At 41.0% G+C, this 18,246-nt stretch overlaps 1 protein-coding gene across 1 annotated transcript in view; it reads right to left on the bottom strand.

Annotated features, from left to right (window-relative positions):
- SH3D21 (SH3 domain containing 21) overlaps positions 1 to 16,427 on the bottom strand; it is a 217,924-nt gene extending 201,497 nt beyond the window's left edge. Inside the window, exon 1 of the mRNA XM_082246910.1 lies at positions 16,188 to 16,427. Within this exon, the coding sequence (XP_082103036.1) occupies positions 16,188 to 16,200 (13 nt within the window). The 5' untranslated portion in view covers positions 16,201 to 16,427. The remainder of the gene's footprint in view (positions 1 to 16,187) is intronic.
- Positions 16,428 to 18,246: the final 1,819 nt, after the last annotated feature.

Here is an 18,246-nt window from a genome sequence, read left to right on the forward strand (position 1 = left end):
GCTCATTCACAAGAATTACATGCAAAATAATGGTACCGCTTTCAGCACCTAAAATCCAAAAGAATCATACCGCCAGGGAGGTTAATGGAGAAGATTGGGCTATATAAAAAAACAAACATACATAGTCACCTCCATGCTGCAGTGTAATACTGCAGCTGTATCCCCCCCCCCCCCCCCCCCCCCAGTTCTAAGATCAAGAACTGAGTGATCACATAACCGTTGATCGCACGGTTCTTGGTCAGCTCGGAGCAGAAAGCAGTGACTCCCCTCGGCCCCTCTGCCCCTCCGGCGCTAACTGGAGCACCAGGCTACTGAGGGATGAGTGCAACTGTCTTCGACTCTCGTCTTCTCACTGGCAGCAGGAGCCAGCTGTCAATCAGGCAGATGGATTGATCCTGATAATATGGTTGGCATCCTTCCAGAGCCTGGAGTGGCTCAGTGATGTCAGCTGATAGTAGGAAATAGCCCACTACTGTATTAGCTGACTCTGGGTCACAGGAGAGCAAAAGTAAGTAAACTCCTGTGACCCAGCTTTGGCCATAGTTCTCGTTTAATTTATGTAGTCAGCTATTTTTTTTTTTATTGCAATATCAATATCAAATATTTTGTACAGATCTGCTTAACTACTTGCGGCCTACCCACAGTAGTTATGTTGACCGCACTGTGGTTGGACACAGTGGGATTTTGTCTGCAAAATGATGAATGGCTGAGACCTGTCGATCAGCTGAGTCCAATCACAACACCGAGCCCTGTGTTTACAAACACACAGGGCTCTGTACATTGATCAGCAATCTGGATGTTTCTTTTCCCTGCAAAGCAGGGAGAAAAACAGCCAGATAAAAAAGTAAAAGCAGCAAAAAGCAGCACACATTACACATTGTTAGGTCCATATTTAACCCCTTGATTGCCCCTAGATGTTAACCCCTTGCCAGCCAGTGTCATTAGTACAATGTCAGTGTACAGTTTTATCACTGATCACTATATTAGTATCACTAGTGATGTCAGTGGCAGTTAGTGAAGCTCCCAGATTGCCTGCCACCCACCACAGTCACAATATAATTAGCTGATCACCACCACAGTATAGTGCCTATAGCTGTGTAAATTCCAGTATATAAACCAGTATATGTGGATGCTATAACTTTCGCACAAGCACATTAATACCCCCTATTTGTATTTTTTTATTTTTTTTTTTACTAAAGACATGTAGCAGAATACATTTTGGCCTAAATTTGTGAAGAAATTAGATTTTTGTTATTGGATATGTTTTATAACAGAAAGTAGAAAATATCAGGGGTTTTTTTCAAAATTTTTGGTATTTTTTCATTTATAGCGTGAAAAATGAAAAAAACCTAGTGGTGATCAAATACCACCAAAAGAAAGCCCTATTTGTGTGGGAAAAAAAAGATAAAAATGTAATTTACGTAGTGTTACATGACTGTGAGATTGCCAGTTAAAACAGCACAGTGCTGAATAGCAAAAAATGCTCTGGTAATGAAGGGGGAAAAACCTTCCGGAGGTGGTAAAACGTTGACAGCGAAGAATATATGTCTGTTAATTATTGTAAACATTTTATAGGAACAATTTGGTCATTATGCATACTGTATGTTAGGTAAAGTTATAGTTACAAAATGAATGTTGGAGTTACTAACACAGAGGCTCATTGTTGTGTGATGAAACATCACCCATTTGGTACTGGTCTGCTTTGAATAAGTATACTATTAAAAAGAGCAGAGGCCTCTGTATTATGGAAGTGTGTGCAAGTCTGTTTTACTTATAACAGATAATACTGTTCAGATGATCTATTCTAGGCAGTACATGCTCTAGTAAAACCATTTTTTTTGGGGGGGGGGGGGGGTTTAATCTTTTTTTTTTAATCTTATAATGTGTTATATGTTCTATTCTTTTAGCATAAGCAATGTTGTAAAAGTCATTCACTATTATACTAAAATATACAATACTACGTATATATCCTCTTTTATCATAGCCTCTTTCTGCACCCATCAATTATATCCCATTGAAATTATTAACAAGCCGTGAAATAGAACTCAAGCCAAAAATAAAACAGAAAATGCATAGCCTTTAAAAATACTGTAAAATTAAAAACATTTTGTTGCGCTATTCACCTACAATGCAGAGCCACAACTTATACTTTTCCACCACTTCATCTCCTCCGTCTTTCTGTTTGAATGACGAACAGCATCATTCAACCCATTTTGTATGAGCCCAGGCTGTCATGGACCTGCCCTCAAGCTTGTGACTGGACAGTGAAAGAAGAAACAGCACACTGCAGAGCTCATCTCTCTGTTACTCTGCTTTCTCCTCCTATCAGCATGCTTCTTGCCAACACATGAACTGGTTGGCTTCTTTTGCTGCTTCTCCCACTCTCACTCTGTTGTACACAGACTCCAAGAGGTAGCCAGGTCAATTTTAGATACTGCTTGCATTAAAAAAAAGAATCACCCACCCCACCATCACCACCCCCTTGTGCTTGTGCGAAAGAAACACATTTTTAATATTTTCTTATTTGGGCCATAGCATTTCTTTTTTAAACATTGCCTAGCAAGGAGGTTCATTCCTTCATGAGACACACTTAGGTATTCATTCGTAATGATGAGCCATACTATATAAACACAACCAGTGCTAAAAAGGGTTTACAACAATGTTTGATAGTTTCTTAAGATGATAAATAATTTCTGAATGGCATTACTAATAAGGGAACTGAAGTCCTGGTGACACAAATAAGCAGATTGCGTTTCAGATTTGATTTATCAAAACTAATCATCATCTGTCTTCTGTGAGAGTCTGCAAAAAATTTAAACTCGCTTAATGAAAAACTTTCAGTGCATGTAAGTGCCGGTTCACACTACTTCGGCGCGACTTGCACAGACTTCATAAAATGAATGTCTATGCAAGTTGCCTCCAGGTCGCCCCAAAGTAGTACAGGACCCTTTTTCTAAGTCGGAGCGCTCCTATTAGAACCGGTCCTGTACTACTCAATGACCACGACGGTGCACGACTTGCCAGGCTGACCAAGTCGCCTGACAAGTCGTATTAGTGTGAACCGGCACTTACTGTTGAGCTAAATAATCTAAGAAGATAATAGAGTATCTTCAAATAAAAATAAAAGAAAGTGCCTAAAGGTAGGGATTGTATGGGGTGTGGCCAACTTTACAATTTGCTTGGATCTAATGGAAAACATTCAAGTATATCTAATTATTGTTTCATGCAATATCATTATTTTTAGTTTTCGAGTACAGAAGGGTTAAACTCCCTGAAAACTTTTTTTTTTCTCTGTGTCCTACTGGAAGATTTATCTTCACTTCTTGTTTTGACACACAGAAAGTTAGAAGAAATTTCTCCAAAGTAAGGCTCCTTTCAGACGGCCGCTCCGTGTGCCCGCATATCATCCCATCCGTTTGCGGATGATATGCGGACATAATGTAAGTATATGGCACTGCGGATGTCAGCGGATGACACCGCTGACATCCGATTTTCCTTCCTTTACGTTTTTACACGGAAGGAAAAATGGGGTTCTGTTCCATTCGTAAAAACGGAACAGAACTGACAGGAGGAAAATCGGGTGTCAGCGGATGGTATTCCGCTGACACCCGCAGTGCCATTCACTTACATTATGTCCGCAAATCATCCGCAAACGAATTGGATGATTTGCGGACACACGGAGCGGCTGTGTGAAAGGAGCCTAAGGGAAAACCTCCCATAGATTGAAACTAGTTTTCCAATTTGGAAGATGTCTCCTTTATTCCAGACTCGGTGATAACTCATATTTTGAGTTTTCCCCCACTTTCAATCTACGTAACAAAAAACGGGGTGAAGAGAGGGTAAATCCCCCCCAGTGGGGGTACATACAACAATAAAAACCGGACAGTGGTTCTGAACCTTCCCTATATTATCCAAAATGAAAAAAAAAATGGCTTTAGATATAGATATATATATATATATATATATATATATATACATATACAGTATATATATACAGTATATATATACAGGATTTCTCAACCAGGGTTCCAAGGAACCATAAGGTTTCTCCAGAGGTTGCTAGGGGTTCCTTGAGCAATTTCTGCCTCTCAGATAAGTTCCCATTTACACCATTGATCTATTTAGCTATTTGTAAGGCGTAATTCTTCCCAATGACAACAAGTGGGATCATTCTCTCCACAGACCATGACAATAACGTATCACGATTTGTAGGTATAGCAATTTTTTGCAGAGGTTCCCTGAGACCAGAAAGTTGTTTCAAGGGTTTCTCTGTGTAATAAAGGTTAAAAAAGGCTGCCTTCGCAGCTAAGGTTCAAAAAGACAACTATTTTTAAGACCCATTCGTAGCTCTGGTTGGAGCTGTATATTTCAGGGGTTTCATTTAAGTAGGTACTATATGCTCTTGTCTTTTGAAAAGGTCTAACTCTACTAATATAATAATTATTATAGGAATACTTATTTTAGTTTATTTGGCGTGCATTGTTTTGTAACTATGCTTACCAAAATGAATGTGTATGTAAAAAGCCAAACTTTTTTTAGTTTTTTAAATATGGAACAGTTAGAGCTTCTGTTTAATTCTCAGTCTGGCTATACACAGATAGAATTTTGAAAGTTTTCCAATAAAAAGCCAAAATTTGAGCAGTGGATGGGCCTGTCAGCACCTTACTGTCCCCCTCATTTTTCGTTTCCAATGATTTTTATTTAAAATAAAAATTTTCAACAAAGGTAAAAAAGTTCAGGAGGTACACAAACAACATATGGTGTATATTGATTGCATACCAGGGTACAAATCTTTGCAACAAAGTGAAATGACATATTTTCAATAAACACAATTTTCTTCACCCAGATTGTGAAAAACTGAAATGTGAAGTAATGATAAAACGTGCACTCAAACCCAATTATGCCCCACTCCACCAGTGATGTTTATGAGACAGCGTAGGACATTGGGGTGATATTGCGGAGTTGTTAGGGGTAGTCAACCTATCCATATGAAATCAGTAAGTGAAGGGTTAGTTATAACAAACTGTGCCCCTGGCTACCTCCAGCCAGCACTACATCCCTCGAGCGCAGGTCTAAATTTGGCTCGTGTTTTACATTACATCACAACAAATGGCCAGAGGACATTAAAAAAAAAAAAAAAACTAAGAAAAGAAGAAAGTAATAGAAATTATAGAAAGTAGAGGAAAAGAGAACAAAGGAAGAAGTGCACCCTATCCAGGTGAGAGATACTATAGTATGTACCATATTTTTCGCCGTATAAGACACACTTTTTCTTCCCCAAAACTGGGGGGGAAAAGTTGGTGCGTCTAATATGACAAATACACATTTTGCCTTCCGGTGGCGGAGCCAGAGGGCTAGCTGGGGTGGCAATTGCCATCCCAGAGGAAGTCTTTGCCACCCCTGTTGCCACCCGGCCCCGCTCGCGCCTCGCGCTCGCTGAAAATATACGCTCAGTCATAAATAACATTAGCTGCCCTGAAGTTGAACGAGTGGGCGCCTGCAGCGCCTAGTTCTCCTGACTCAGACTGACTGACTGTGACTGTCTGAGCCGAGCGCGGTGAGCAGCAGCAGCGGGTGACGCCGTGAGTCGCTGCACAGCTAACCAATCACGCGTGCCTGCACACCTGATTGGTTCGCTGTGCCGCTACTCACGACGTGATTGATTCGCCTGTGCTCACCGCTCGGTCAAGAGAAGAACTAGCTGCGGGCCGGGGATGGATGTCATTGTGTCAGGCTGTGTTCTTCACTTCTTCTTCTACCTGTAACCGTTACCTTAGGTAAGTCTCTCTGCCTCTGGTGGTCTCTGCATGATTGAACTCTTCTAATAGATTAGTCACCTCACACTTGCCAGCTCATGGTTCTGTAGAGCAACTCCCCCCCTAATTTCAATGAAAGGGGTACCTATTTGGTACTGTGGTCCCTACAATCACCAGTGCCCAGCCTGTTCAGAATCTTTTTTTTCTAGATTTTCCTCCTTTAAAATTGTGTGCGTCTTATACGCCGGTGCGTCTTATACGGCGAAAAATACGGTACATCTCATGAGATATCCGAAAGGTATTTGATCCAAGGGTCCCAAATTTTGCAGGTCTAAATTTGGCTTGTGTTTTACACTACATCACAACAAATGGCCAGAGAACATTAAAAAAAGGAAAACTAAGAAGAAAGTAATAGAAATTATAGAAAGTAGAGGAAAAGAGAACAAAAGAAGTAGTGCACCCTATCCAGGTGAGAGATACTATAGTATGTACATCTCATGAGATATCCGAAAGGTATTTGATCCAAGGGTCCCAAATTTTGCAGGTCTAAATTTGGCTCGTGTTTTACACTACATCACAACAAATGGCCAGAGAACATTAAAAAAAAAAAAAAAACTAAGAAGAAAGTAATAGAAATTATAGAAAGTAGAGGGAAAAGAGAACAAAGGAAGAAGTGCACCCTATCCAGGTGAGAGATACTATACATCTCATGAGGCATCCGAAAGGTATTTGATCCAAGGGTCTCAAATTTTTTCAAAGAAAGTAAGTTTTTCGTTCAAGAATCAAGATTGCCGTAAGGCTCTTATTGGCCATAATCCAAGTTAGTTTAGACTTTAATAAATTTAACTAGATCGTAGAGGATTCCCATGACCTGGCGATGGAAATTCTAGCTGCCACAAAAATCCCCCTCATCTTTCAATTTGAAAAATAAAGAAGTTGGGTGGAAAATTCTCAATGTGAGATTTGTCCATCCACACTGTGAGTGTGGATGGAGGAGTCTGTTAGAACGAAAAAAAAAAATCTATTAGTGTACAGCCAGCTTTAATGATGTCTGTGTCCCCACTGAGAAGATTTCCCTTTTATACCAGTTTTTCTTGTCATCTAGGCTGAAAGTAATGAAAAACCACATTTTCACAGGAACAAGTTAGTGGAAATCTGTGTTGTTTGGTGATGGCTATCTGCAGTAAGAGGGAATATCCCTTTGGAAAGATCTCTTATTCCCTGCTGTGTCTACGGCAAAGAAAGTGAGAGGAGTGGAGAAAAATATTTATTGCAGGGCTCCCAACCTTTTACATAGACTTTAAAGTGGTTCTAAAGGATCAAGGTTTTTTTTTAACCTTCATGCATCCTATGAAAAAACCTTATCTTTGCAGCTTCCCTACCCCCCCCCCCCCCAATACTTACCTGAGCATCATATCATTTCAGTGATGTGTACGAGGAGCCTCGGCTCTCCGGGAACCCTCATTCCTTATTAGCTGAGCAACTGGCTCCTGCTGCTGTCAATCAGTCAATCACAGCCAGTAACTCAATGCGGAAAGAGAGGAGCGGGGCCGTGATGTGGCTCTGGGTGTAAATAGGCTTAGGAACAAGCCTGCTTGGGTGCCACCATAGCAAGCTGCTTGCTCTGGTGGCATTTGGCAGGAGGGAGCCCCAGGAGCGCCAGCGGGAGAACTGAGAAGAGGAGGATGCGCGCTGCTCTGTATAAAACTATTGCACAGAGCAGGTGAATATGACATGTTTGTTATTTTTTTTAAAAAATGAAAGCCTTTAATATCACTTTAACCATATGTTTTCATCATATCTCTTTATTACTTTTATTTTTGCAGACTGTTTCTATACCTATTAACCACTTAAGCCCCGGAGGATTTGGCTGCTAAAGGACCAGGGGTTTTTTTGCGATTTTTTACTGCATGACTTTAACGGACAATTGCGCGGTCGTGCGACGCTGTACCTAAACAAATTTGACGTCCTCTTTTTCCCACAAACAGAGCTTTCTTTTGGTGGTATTTGATCACCTGTGCGATTTTTTGATCACGCGCTATAAACAAAAAAAGAGCGTAAATTTTGCAAAAATAACACTATTTTTCACATTTTTTTATATGAAATTCCCCAAAAAAAATGTAAAAATCAAAATTTTTTAACATTTTTCGGCCAATTTGTTTTATGCTACCTATGTTTGGTAAAAAAAATCGCAAAAAGCGTATTTTGATTGGTTTGCGCAAAAGTTATCGCGTTTACTAACAAAGGGAAAGATTTTTGTCATTTTTGGTGTTTTTTTTTTAAACGCGTAATGGCGGCGATCTGCGATTTTTTTTTCAGTACTGCGACATTGCGGCGGACAGATCGGACCCTTGACTGACATTTTTGACACTTTTGGGGGTACCAGTGACATTACTGCAGTAATCAGTGCTATACATATGCACTGTTACTACAAAAATGACACTGGCAGGGAAGGGGTTAACTTTATTGGACAGGGAGGGGTTAAGTGTGTCCTAGGGGCGTGATTCTAACTGTGCAGGGACATTCCTATTGGTGTAAAAGCAAAGATCAACCGTTCTACATAGTAGAACGGACAGATCTTCACTTTTACACAGGGAGAACTGACAGGCAGCTTGTTTACACAAGCCACTCTGCCTTTCTCCCTTCACAGGAGCGATCGCAGTGTGACTGGCGGACATCAAGTCCGCCGGTCACACGCACTGACTTGTCTGTGAACGAGCCGCGGCGGGCGCGCGCCCGCCCGCAATAGGCTCGCAAGTCAGTGACAGGCGAGTGACGTACCGATACGTCACTCTGCCTGGCCGGGGCTGACCGCCGCAGTATATAGTCGTGCGGCGGTCGGCAACCGGTTAAAGCTGTGTTTCGGCCTTATCGTCAGTCTTGCACAGTTGTACAGGCCCCCCTCCTGTATTGAAATAGCTTACTTTGATTTTAACCACTTTACCACCGGAGGATTTTGCTGTCTTACGTCCAGGCCACTTTTTGCGATTCGGCACTGTGCGAATTTAACTGACAATTGCACGGTCGCCCGACACCGTACCCAAACTAAATTTACGTCCTTTTTTTCCCACAAACAGAGCTTTCTTTTGGTGGTATTTGAACACCTGTGCGATTTTTACTTTTTGCGCTATAAACAAAAAAAGAGCGTAAATTTTTTTTTGTGAAATTCCCCCCCCCCCCCCATAAAAAAATGTAAAAATCAAAATTTTTTTAAATTTTTGGCCAATTTGTTTTCTGCTACATATTTTTGGTAAAAAATCACAATAAGCGTATTTTGATTGGTTTGCGCAAAAGTTATTGCGTTTACTATCTAAGGGAAAGATTTCTGTCATTTTTGGTGTTCTTTGTTTAACGAGTAATGGCGGCGATCTGCGATTTTTTTTGCGGGACTGCGACATTGCGGCAGACAGATTGGACCCTTGACTGACATTTTTGACACTTTTGGGGGTACCAGTGACATTACTACAGTAATCAGTGCAATAAATATGCACTGTTACTGTAAAAATTACACTGGCAGGGAAGGGGTTAATTTTATTGGAGAGGGAGGGGTTAATGTATGCCTGGGGCTTACTAACGTGTGTGGGGGGAGGTGACTGAGTGACACAGGGACAGATCGCAGGTTCAGCTATGCTGAACCCTGCAATCTGTCACTGTCTGTCACTTAGGAGATCCGCCCGCTTTGTTTACACAGGCGGGCGGATCTCCAAACTCGATTCCCCGACGATCGGGGAAGAGCAGCGGCGATCGCCGCCGCTCCTCCTCTGGCCCGACTCCCACTGTGACTGAATACAGCGGGAGCGAGCCTCCGGCGGCGGGTGCGCCGCCCACAAGGGGAGGAGTCCAGCGATGTAGGTCTACGTCGCTGGACGATAACTAGCCACTTTGCCGCAGTAGAGCTCGAGTGAGCGGTAGGCAAGTGGTTAATACACACTGTGAGCTTCTCAAATAGTCAGATAAAAACTGCCTTATTTCATCATCTTGCCCTTTCCTCTCCAGTTTTATGATTTCTGGTCTCCTCTGATAATACGTTGTATTGTACTTCAGTTGTTTCAATCTTGGAGGTTCAAAATCACATTGGGGCACTACCTATGGTGGTCTGTATGCATATGCAGCTTACCTAGGAACATCCACTCTTCCAGACTGACATCCACCCATCAAGGCATTTTGATATTTACATAAGTCCTCGAAGATCCAGCTCACTGCTTGCATCAGGGCTGAGGGCTCTTTAGAGGAGTACCACTATACATAGCATAGAAGCTATAAACAGCACCCTGCCAGCCCCTCATACCAGCCATGGTCTGCCTGCATTGCATAGAGAAGCATGCAGACCAAGTGATGACTTCACTATGTCTAAAATAAGGTAAGTAATTAAAACGGAAACACTTAATTGAAACATTTCATTTTCATGTTGATGAGAGGGAAAAGCCAGATAAAGGCAAAATGCTGCATAGGCTGCTTTATCCATTTCACCTGCTATCATTTAATTTATATTTCCCAGTACGTTGTTACTTGTACACAATAAGTGCTTCTGATTTTGTTTTCCAGCAAGACCTGTGGTAATAATTACATATAACAATATAATAATAATTACATATAAAACCCTGCCATACATACGCATGTGCTTTATTTTTATATGGTACTGACGCAGGCTTTGAACTTTTGAATTTTTATGTAGGAAATGTGGCTTTTCCTGAAATTCAATGTTTCTATAGTTAGCCTGGAAACTGTCCTATAGAATGAATATTTCGATTCTACAATACTATGTTCATTGTTACGTAAATGCACTAGAAAGTCAGTTAATTATATATATATATATGTAATTTGTTATATATACAGTGGGTACGGAAAGTATTCAGACCCCTTAAATTTTTCACTCTTTGTTATATTGCAGCCATTTGCTAAAATCATTTAAGTTCATTCTTCTTCCTCATGAATGTACACACAGCTCCCCATATTGACAGAAAAACACAGAATTGTTGACATTGTTGCAGATTTATTAAAAAAGAAAAACTGAAATATCACATGGTCCTAAGTATTCAGACCCTTTGCTGTGACACTCATATATTTAACTCAGGTGATTTCCCATTTCTTCTGATCATCCTTGAGATGGTTCTACACCTTCATTTGAGTCCAGCTGTGTTTGATTATACTGATTGGACTTGATTAGGAAAGCCACACACCTGTCTATATAAGACCTTCCAGATCACAATGCATGTCAGAGCAAATGAGAATCATGAGGTCAAAGGAACTGCCTGAAGAGCTCAGAGACAGAATTGTGGCAAGGCACAGATCTGGCCAAGGTTACAAAAAGATTTCTGCTGCACTTAAGGTGCCTAAGAGCACAGTGTCCTCCATAATCCTCAAATGGAAGACGTTTGGGACGACCAGAACCCTTCCTAGAGCTGGCCATCCGGCCAAACTGAGCTATCGGGGGAGAAGAGCCTTGGTGAGAGAGGTAAAGAAGAACCCAAAGATCACTGTGGCTGAGCTCCAGAGATGCAGTCAGGAGATGGGAGAAAGTTGTAGAAAGTCAACCATCACTGCAGCCCTCCACCAGTCAGGGCTTTATGGCAGAGTGGCCCGACGGAAGCCTCTCCTCAGTGTAAGACACATGAAAGCCCGCATGGAGTTTTCTAAAAAACACCTGAAGGACTCCAAGATGGTGAGAAATAAGATTCTCTGGTCTGATGAGACCAAAATAGAACTTTTTGGCCTTAATTCTAAGCGGTATGTGTGGAGAAAACCAGGCACTGCTCGTCACCTGTCCAATACAGTCCCAACAGTAAAGCATGGTGGTGGCAGCATCATGCTGTGGGGGTGTTTTTCAGCTGCAGGGACAGGATGACTGGTTGCAATCGAGGGAAAGATGAATGCGGCCAAGTACAGGGATATCCTGGACAAAAACCTTCTCCAGAGTGCTCTGGACCTCAGACTGGGCCGAAGGTTTACCTTCCAACAAGACAATGACCCTAAGCACACAGCTAAAATAACGAAGGAGTGGCTTCACAACAACTCCGTGACTGTTCTTGAATGGCCCGGCCAGAGCCCTGACTTAAACCCAATTGAGCATCTCTGGAGAGACCTAAAAATGGCTGTCCACCAACGTTTACCATCCAACCTGACAGAACTGGAGAGGATCTGCAAGGAGGAATGGCAGAGGATCCCCAAATCCAGGTGTGAAAGACTTGTTGCATCTTTCCCAAAAAGACTCCTGGCTGTATTAGATCAAAAGGGGGCTTCTACTAAATACTGAGCAAAGGGTCTGAATACTTAGGACATGTGATATTTCAGTTTTTCTTTTTTAATAAATCTGCAACAATGTCAACAATTCTGTGTTTTTCTGTCAGTATGGGGTGCTATGTGTACATTCATGAGGAAGAAGAATGAACCTAAATGATTTTAGCAAATGGCTGCAATATAACAAAGAGTGAAAAATTTAAGGGGGTCTGAATACTTTCCGTACCCACTGTATATAATTCTTCTATAACCTCATAAAATGAATGATTCTGTAACATCATTAAGAACCAACTTTCACTCCTAGGGACCACAATTTCTGTATCTAAATGCCAAGTTAAAGCAGGTTTAAAACCAAAAACGAAAAAATTTAATATATGTAGTTTACCAATTCCTAAATGTGGTGATTTTGATTTCTAAGCCTAGTACACACGAGCCAAATGTCAGGTGACATCGGCTGGTTCAATAGATACCGACCGACATTTGGCCAATGAGTATGGCAGCTGGTCTGACAGAAGTTGGCTGAACTGCCGACTTCTGCCAGACGTGCATGTTGGAAAACCAGCAGCCAACTGGCTACCAATCAGCGCTCTCAGCCAATGGTTGAGAATGCTGACTGGAGTGTTCTGGTGGGGGGGGGGGCATCCCCCTGTCAGAACACAATAGCACAGCGGGGGAGACCGATGTACTAACATCAGATTGTTAGTACAGTGGCTCTGATCTGAGCTATGTTGGAAGAAAATAGTGGTGAGTACCAGGCTTTATGTTGGATGAAAATAGTGGTGTGTACCAGGCTTTAGGTTTTTTTATTTTTATCTGGAGATTCTGTCTGTAACACACAACCTTAGGATGGCTTCTTAGTCTATGGAGGAGCAATGGAGTCACCCTTGGACAGCAGCACTCTCTGGAGAGGGTAGTTTTAGAAGAATGTTTCATAGGTAACCACCAAAAAAAATGTATAGAATGAAAGCTAATTGTTGTAGGCAGTCCTGTCATTGGTAAATAGTTTATCATAACCCCTAACTTCCACTTTTGATTCACAGCTTGGTCAGTTAAAGGAAGTTGAAAAATAACAGGTAAAAAACTAAGTTACAGGAAGGACTCAGAAAAACAAAGATTGCTTGTTAATGCTACTGAGAGCCTGCATAATATATGCCATTTTTGACTTAGCCTTTAATACTACTTTAAAATACCTTTTTTATACATTTCTGTCTTCCACTTTTTTGTGATTTTTTTTCAGTTACAATATGTTGTAATTAGAAATAGATTTGTTTCATATACATTCTCTAGAGCAGTGGTCCTCAACCCTGGCCTACAGGGCCCACTAACAGGCCAGGTTTTAAGTATTACCTTGGGGAGATGCAGACTAGAATACTGCAATCACTGAGCAGCAAATGATATCACCTGGGACGTATTTCAGTTATCTTGCAAACCTGGCCTGTTAGTGGGCCCTGTAGGCCAGGGTTGAGGACCACTGCTCTAGAGCAGTTAAAACATCGGGCAAATAATCCCTCATAAATTATATAACATAATCCCAGAAATGAACTCTACTACATTTTTTTTTTTGAACTGTCCCCACCTGAAAATCTGTGAAACACATAAATCACAGACAAACATAAACCTAAAGGACAATCCTTTGGAATACCTACTCCACAGCACCTATCCCTTCTATAAAAGATACAAAAACTTTGAGGCACCCAATAAACATATTAAGAGCCTGCATATGAATCCTCTGGAAGCAAAAATAATTCCCAACTATACTGCATTTGTTCTCCAGAGTGAACCAAATTATGCAAATGAAGGAAAAATTCAGAAGAACACGATTCCAGTGGATAGTTTTTTACATGGTAAAGTGCTTACTACCATTCTGCAAAACACCTACCACTTCCCTAACTTCCAGGAAGAGTCCTTCACCCCCCCCCCCCTTGCCCTGGTAGCCCCCTATCACCACTTTTCTTTTTCCTTCATCTTTATTCAAAGAACCTAATACTGTACCCCTCTATTCTAAAGTATCCCCACCCCGCTTCTCTTAATGCTTTTTCCCTTCCCATATCTTGGTTCTCTCTATGATTCCAACCTCTTCCCAGGATCATCCTATATTTCCTTATACTGACCCAGCCACAAAGAAAAACTTTGGGGCCTCACTTCGACACATCAAAATGGCCAGTGTCCCACATCCAACTCCACCTCCCCTCTATGCAATATTTTTAATGGAATTATACCCTGTGTTACCAATTATTAAGCATGGCATGTTGGAATAATACACTGTGATAGATTTATTAGATTTATTTAAAATAACTATGTTTCTTTGTAAAAAATGATGTTTAATTGTGTCTTAATGAGACTCTTTTCAAGTAAAAAAAAAAAAGAGACAAAATAATTAATTATTTTTTTCTATTGTTCCTTTATAGGGTCATGTCATATTAGAAATCCTAGAAGCTAAACAAAGATGGCAACCATCCTAATTTATAACTATCTTTTAAATTAAGATGTACATAGAAAGGGTTTTGCACAACACAAACAAAACGAAAGTTTTCCCAGCACACTTACCAACTAGCCAGCAAAAGATAATAATAATTTGTGTTAATAACAGAAAATTTAGTTACACTACATTTGCAAATAAATGTGGAAGCTGCGCTGGCTCATTAAGGCCGATCCATAAAGTGGGGCTCTAACGCTAATCTTTGAGAGTACCATGTTGAAGCATATATAGCAATGTATAGGCTAGGGGCAAGTATGCCTGGAGGGAGCCCATTCCTCTTTAAAGGTGCTAGGACACATTGGAAGCCCAGCAAAGCACAATGGCAGATGAGGGAACTCAATGCTTTCCCATGCTTAATCCTCACATTTGAAATTCTAATCAAGATTCTGTAGCATTTTGGCCCGCAAAGGAGCAATGCCAGAGCAGTATGTAAGTGTTCTCACTCCTTACTTTTTAACTAAGACAGGCTCACTAGTGTGACATGGCTGTAACACACCAGTCATACTGCCAAAATACATGATGATTATATGATTGTCAAGTTGTCAATTATATGATTGTCAACTCAAGAGGTATGGGGGCCTCAATTGTGGCCCATGAAGTCACGTAATGGCCCTACGTAATATTTTGTATATTTAATGCTACTGAAGACTGTCAGAGACTGCAGACTCAGTAGAGAGAACTGTCAGAAACTTCAGAAAAGTCACAGTTGGCATTAAGGACAATCCATAAGAGATTGGGGACATATTGTAAAAAAACAGTCAAAGATCACTGCCACTACAGCCCCTTTAAAAAATCAACATCATCAACTGCTGACTCTTGGGGTTCAAGGACAAAAGGGCCACGGATTGTGCAGCAGGGGACCACAGCATTCTTCTCTTCCAGTTATCAGTTACAACTGAGGCATCTTTTTATGATTATGGCATTCTTTTGTAACTCTATTGACCCCTAAAAATAAAGACCTCTTCCAACAAGCAAACATAGGCTGCCATCTATATCGAATTCTCATTGGTAATTTACTTTTTGGGACACTTTTACTTTTTCATCAGCGGTTCATGTTCAAGCGAGTTATTGTTTGTAAAATGAGGAAAAGGAGCTAGCCACAAGATTCAATGAACCTGTCGGCTGTTTTCTTTTAGTCAGCTCTCATATGCATTGTTGACAAGTTGGCGAGTTTTACTTGCAGAAAAAACACCTGGGGCTGAGGCACTCGGACAAACAAAACTTTGAATGAGAAAAGGTGAACTTTTTGGAGAAGATTTGTGAGTGAATGAGTACCAGTTTGCCTGTCCTATTAGAACAAGGACGAAGGTTATCTGCTATTGACACAGAGATAGGGTGAATAAACAGGACCCTGCCCTAAAATCATGAAAGGAAAAACAATTTGCAAATGCATTTTTATTCTACAACATAAAAGCTCTTTAAACGTATGCAAATGCATATACAACACTCAACAAAATGTTATAACACAAAAGTATTCATGGGTTTGTTTATATGGAAATTATGCAAAGCCTTCAATTCAATTTGTTTGCACAGTTTGAAAAATATGCATAGACAACGACTCAACTCCCGGTACTAAAGTGCTGTACAATATTAAAACAAAGAGATTCCTTCTATGTGGTAGATGTACTTTCTAGATTCTGCACACAAATAACTATCAGAGTACATTTGTTAACAAATAGAAGACATAGCAGCTCAAAATACCAAACCACACTTACCTAGCGAGCTCATTCTGTGATTCTGGCTTAACACTGTAGGTCTGAGAAAATGACATGCAGATATGTGTGTGATAAGGCCTTGCAAGTGGCCCTAGCTTCCTGCTTTTCACAATCAAGAACAACTTTCTGAAGAAACAGTTCCTTAATCCTGTAGTTTACGAGAGGGAAAAGAACAAAAAAAAAAAAACTTGCCTTAACACGAGCAAAAGGATTGGTTGCTAAAAAAAAAACAGGAAAGGCAAGTTAAAGGAGTGAAGTTGAGGGGGAACAAATACTAAGTCTGATACACGTTTTATATACTGCAAAAGAGGCGTGAACAGGTTTTACAAGTGTCCGCGCTGTGTAACACTGACTGTACTACAGAAACTGGTATGTGTTCATAATGCGACTGGAATGCTCACAAGGTGAGTATGCGGTGTTTAAACAATCAAGAGAAAAAGGTGTCGCTAAAAGAGGTCATGAGAAATAATGAATTAAAAAGCTCTGTCCTTAGACGGCAACATATATACAGTATCTCACAAAAGTGAGTACACCCCTCACATTGTTGTAAATATTTTATTATATCTTTTCATGTGACAACACTGAAGAACTTATACTTTGCTACAATGATTCCTCCTGTATTGAATTGTACTGTAACTGCACTGCGCAAACTGTTGGCGCTATATAAATCCTGTATAATAATATAATAATAATAATGTAGTGAGTGTACAGCTTATATAACAGTGCACATTTTCTGTCCCCTCAAAATAACTCAACACACAGCCATTAATATCTAAACAGCTGGCAACAAAAGTGAGTACACCTTTAAGAGAAAATGTACAAATTGGGCCCAATTAGCCATTTTCCCTCCCCGGTGCCATGTGACTTGTTAGTGTTACAAGGTCTCTGGTATGAATGTGGAGCAGGTGTGTTGAATTTAGTGTTATCACTCTCTCATACTGGTCCCTGGAAGTTTAACATTGCACCTCATGGCAAAGAACTCTCTGAGGATCGGAAAAAAAGATATGTTGCTCTACATAAAGATGTTTAAAAAAAGAACCAACCCAAACTCGCTCATCCATGTCTTTATGGACCTTGCTTTGTGCACTGGTCCAAATCATTTGGTGGAGGGTGGATTATGGTTGACACAGTTGACCAAAGAAGTTGAGTGCACATGCTCAGCGTCATATCCAGAGGTTGTCTTTGGGAAATAGATGTATGAGTGCTGCCAGCATTGCTGCAGAGGTTGAAGGGGTGGGGGGGTCAACCTGTCAGTGCCCAGACCATATACCGCACACTGCATCAAGTTGGTCTGCATGGCTGTTGTCCCAGAAGGAAGCCTCTTCTGAAGATGATGCACAAGAAAGCCCACAAACAGTTTGCTGAAGACAAGCAGACTAAGGACAAAGATTACTGGAATCATGTGCTGTGGTCTGATGAGACCAAGATAAATCTATTTGGTTCAGATGGTGTCAAGCTTGTGTGGCAGCAACCAGGTGAGGAGTACAAAGACAAGTGTGTCTTGCCAAGAGTCAAGCATGGTGGTGGGAGTGTCATGGTCTGGGGCTGCATGAGTGCTTCTGGCACTGGGGAGCTACAGTTCATTGAGGGAACCATGAATGCCAACATGTACTGTGACATACTGAAGCAGAGCATGACCCCCTCCTTTCGGAGACTGGGCCGAAGGGCAGTATTCTAACATAATAATTACCCCAAACACACCTCCTTGACGACCACTACCTTGCTAAAGAAGCTGAGGGTAAAGGTGATGGACTGGCCAAGCATGTCTCCAGACCTAAACCCTATTGAGCATATGTGGGGCATTCTCAAAGACAACCTCTGGATATAACATTGAGTACGTGCACACAACTCCTTTGGTCAACCATGGCGAGGCCTGTTCTGAGTGGAACCTGTCCTGTTAAACCGATGTATGGTCTTGACCACCATGCTGCAGCTCAGTTTCAGGGTCTTGGCAATATTCTTATAGCCTAGGCCATCTTTATATAGAGCAACAATTCTTTTTTTCAGATCCTCAGAGAGTTTTTTTGACATGAGGTGCCATGTTGAACTTCCAGTGACC

Source organism: Pelophylax lessonae (genome assembly GCF_965119305.1).
Source record: "Pelophylax lessonae genome assembly, chromosome: 2".
NCBI classification, from domain to species: Eukaryota; Metazoa; Chordata; class Amphibia; order Anura; family Ranidae; genus Pelophylax; species Pelophylax lessonae.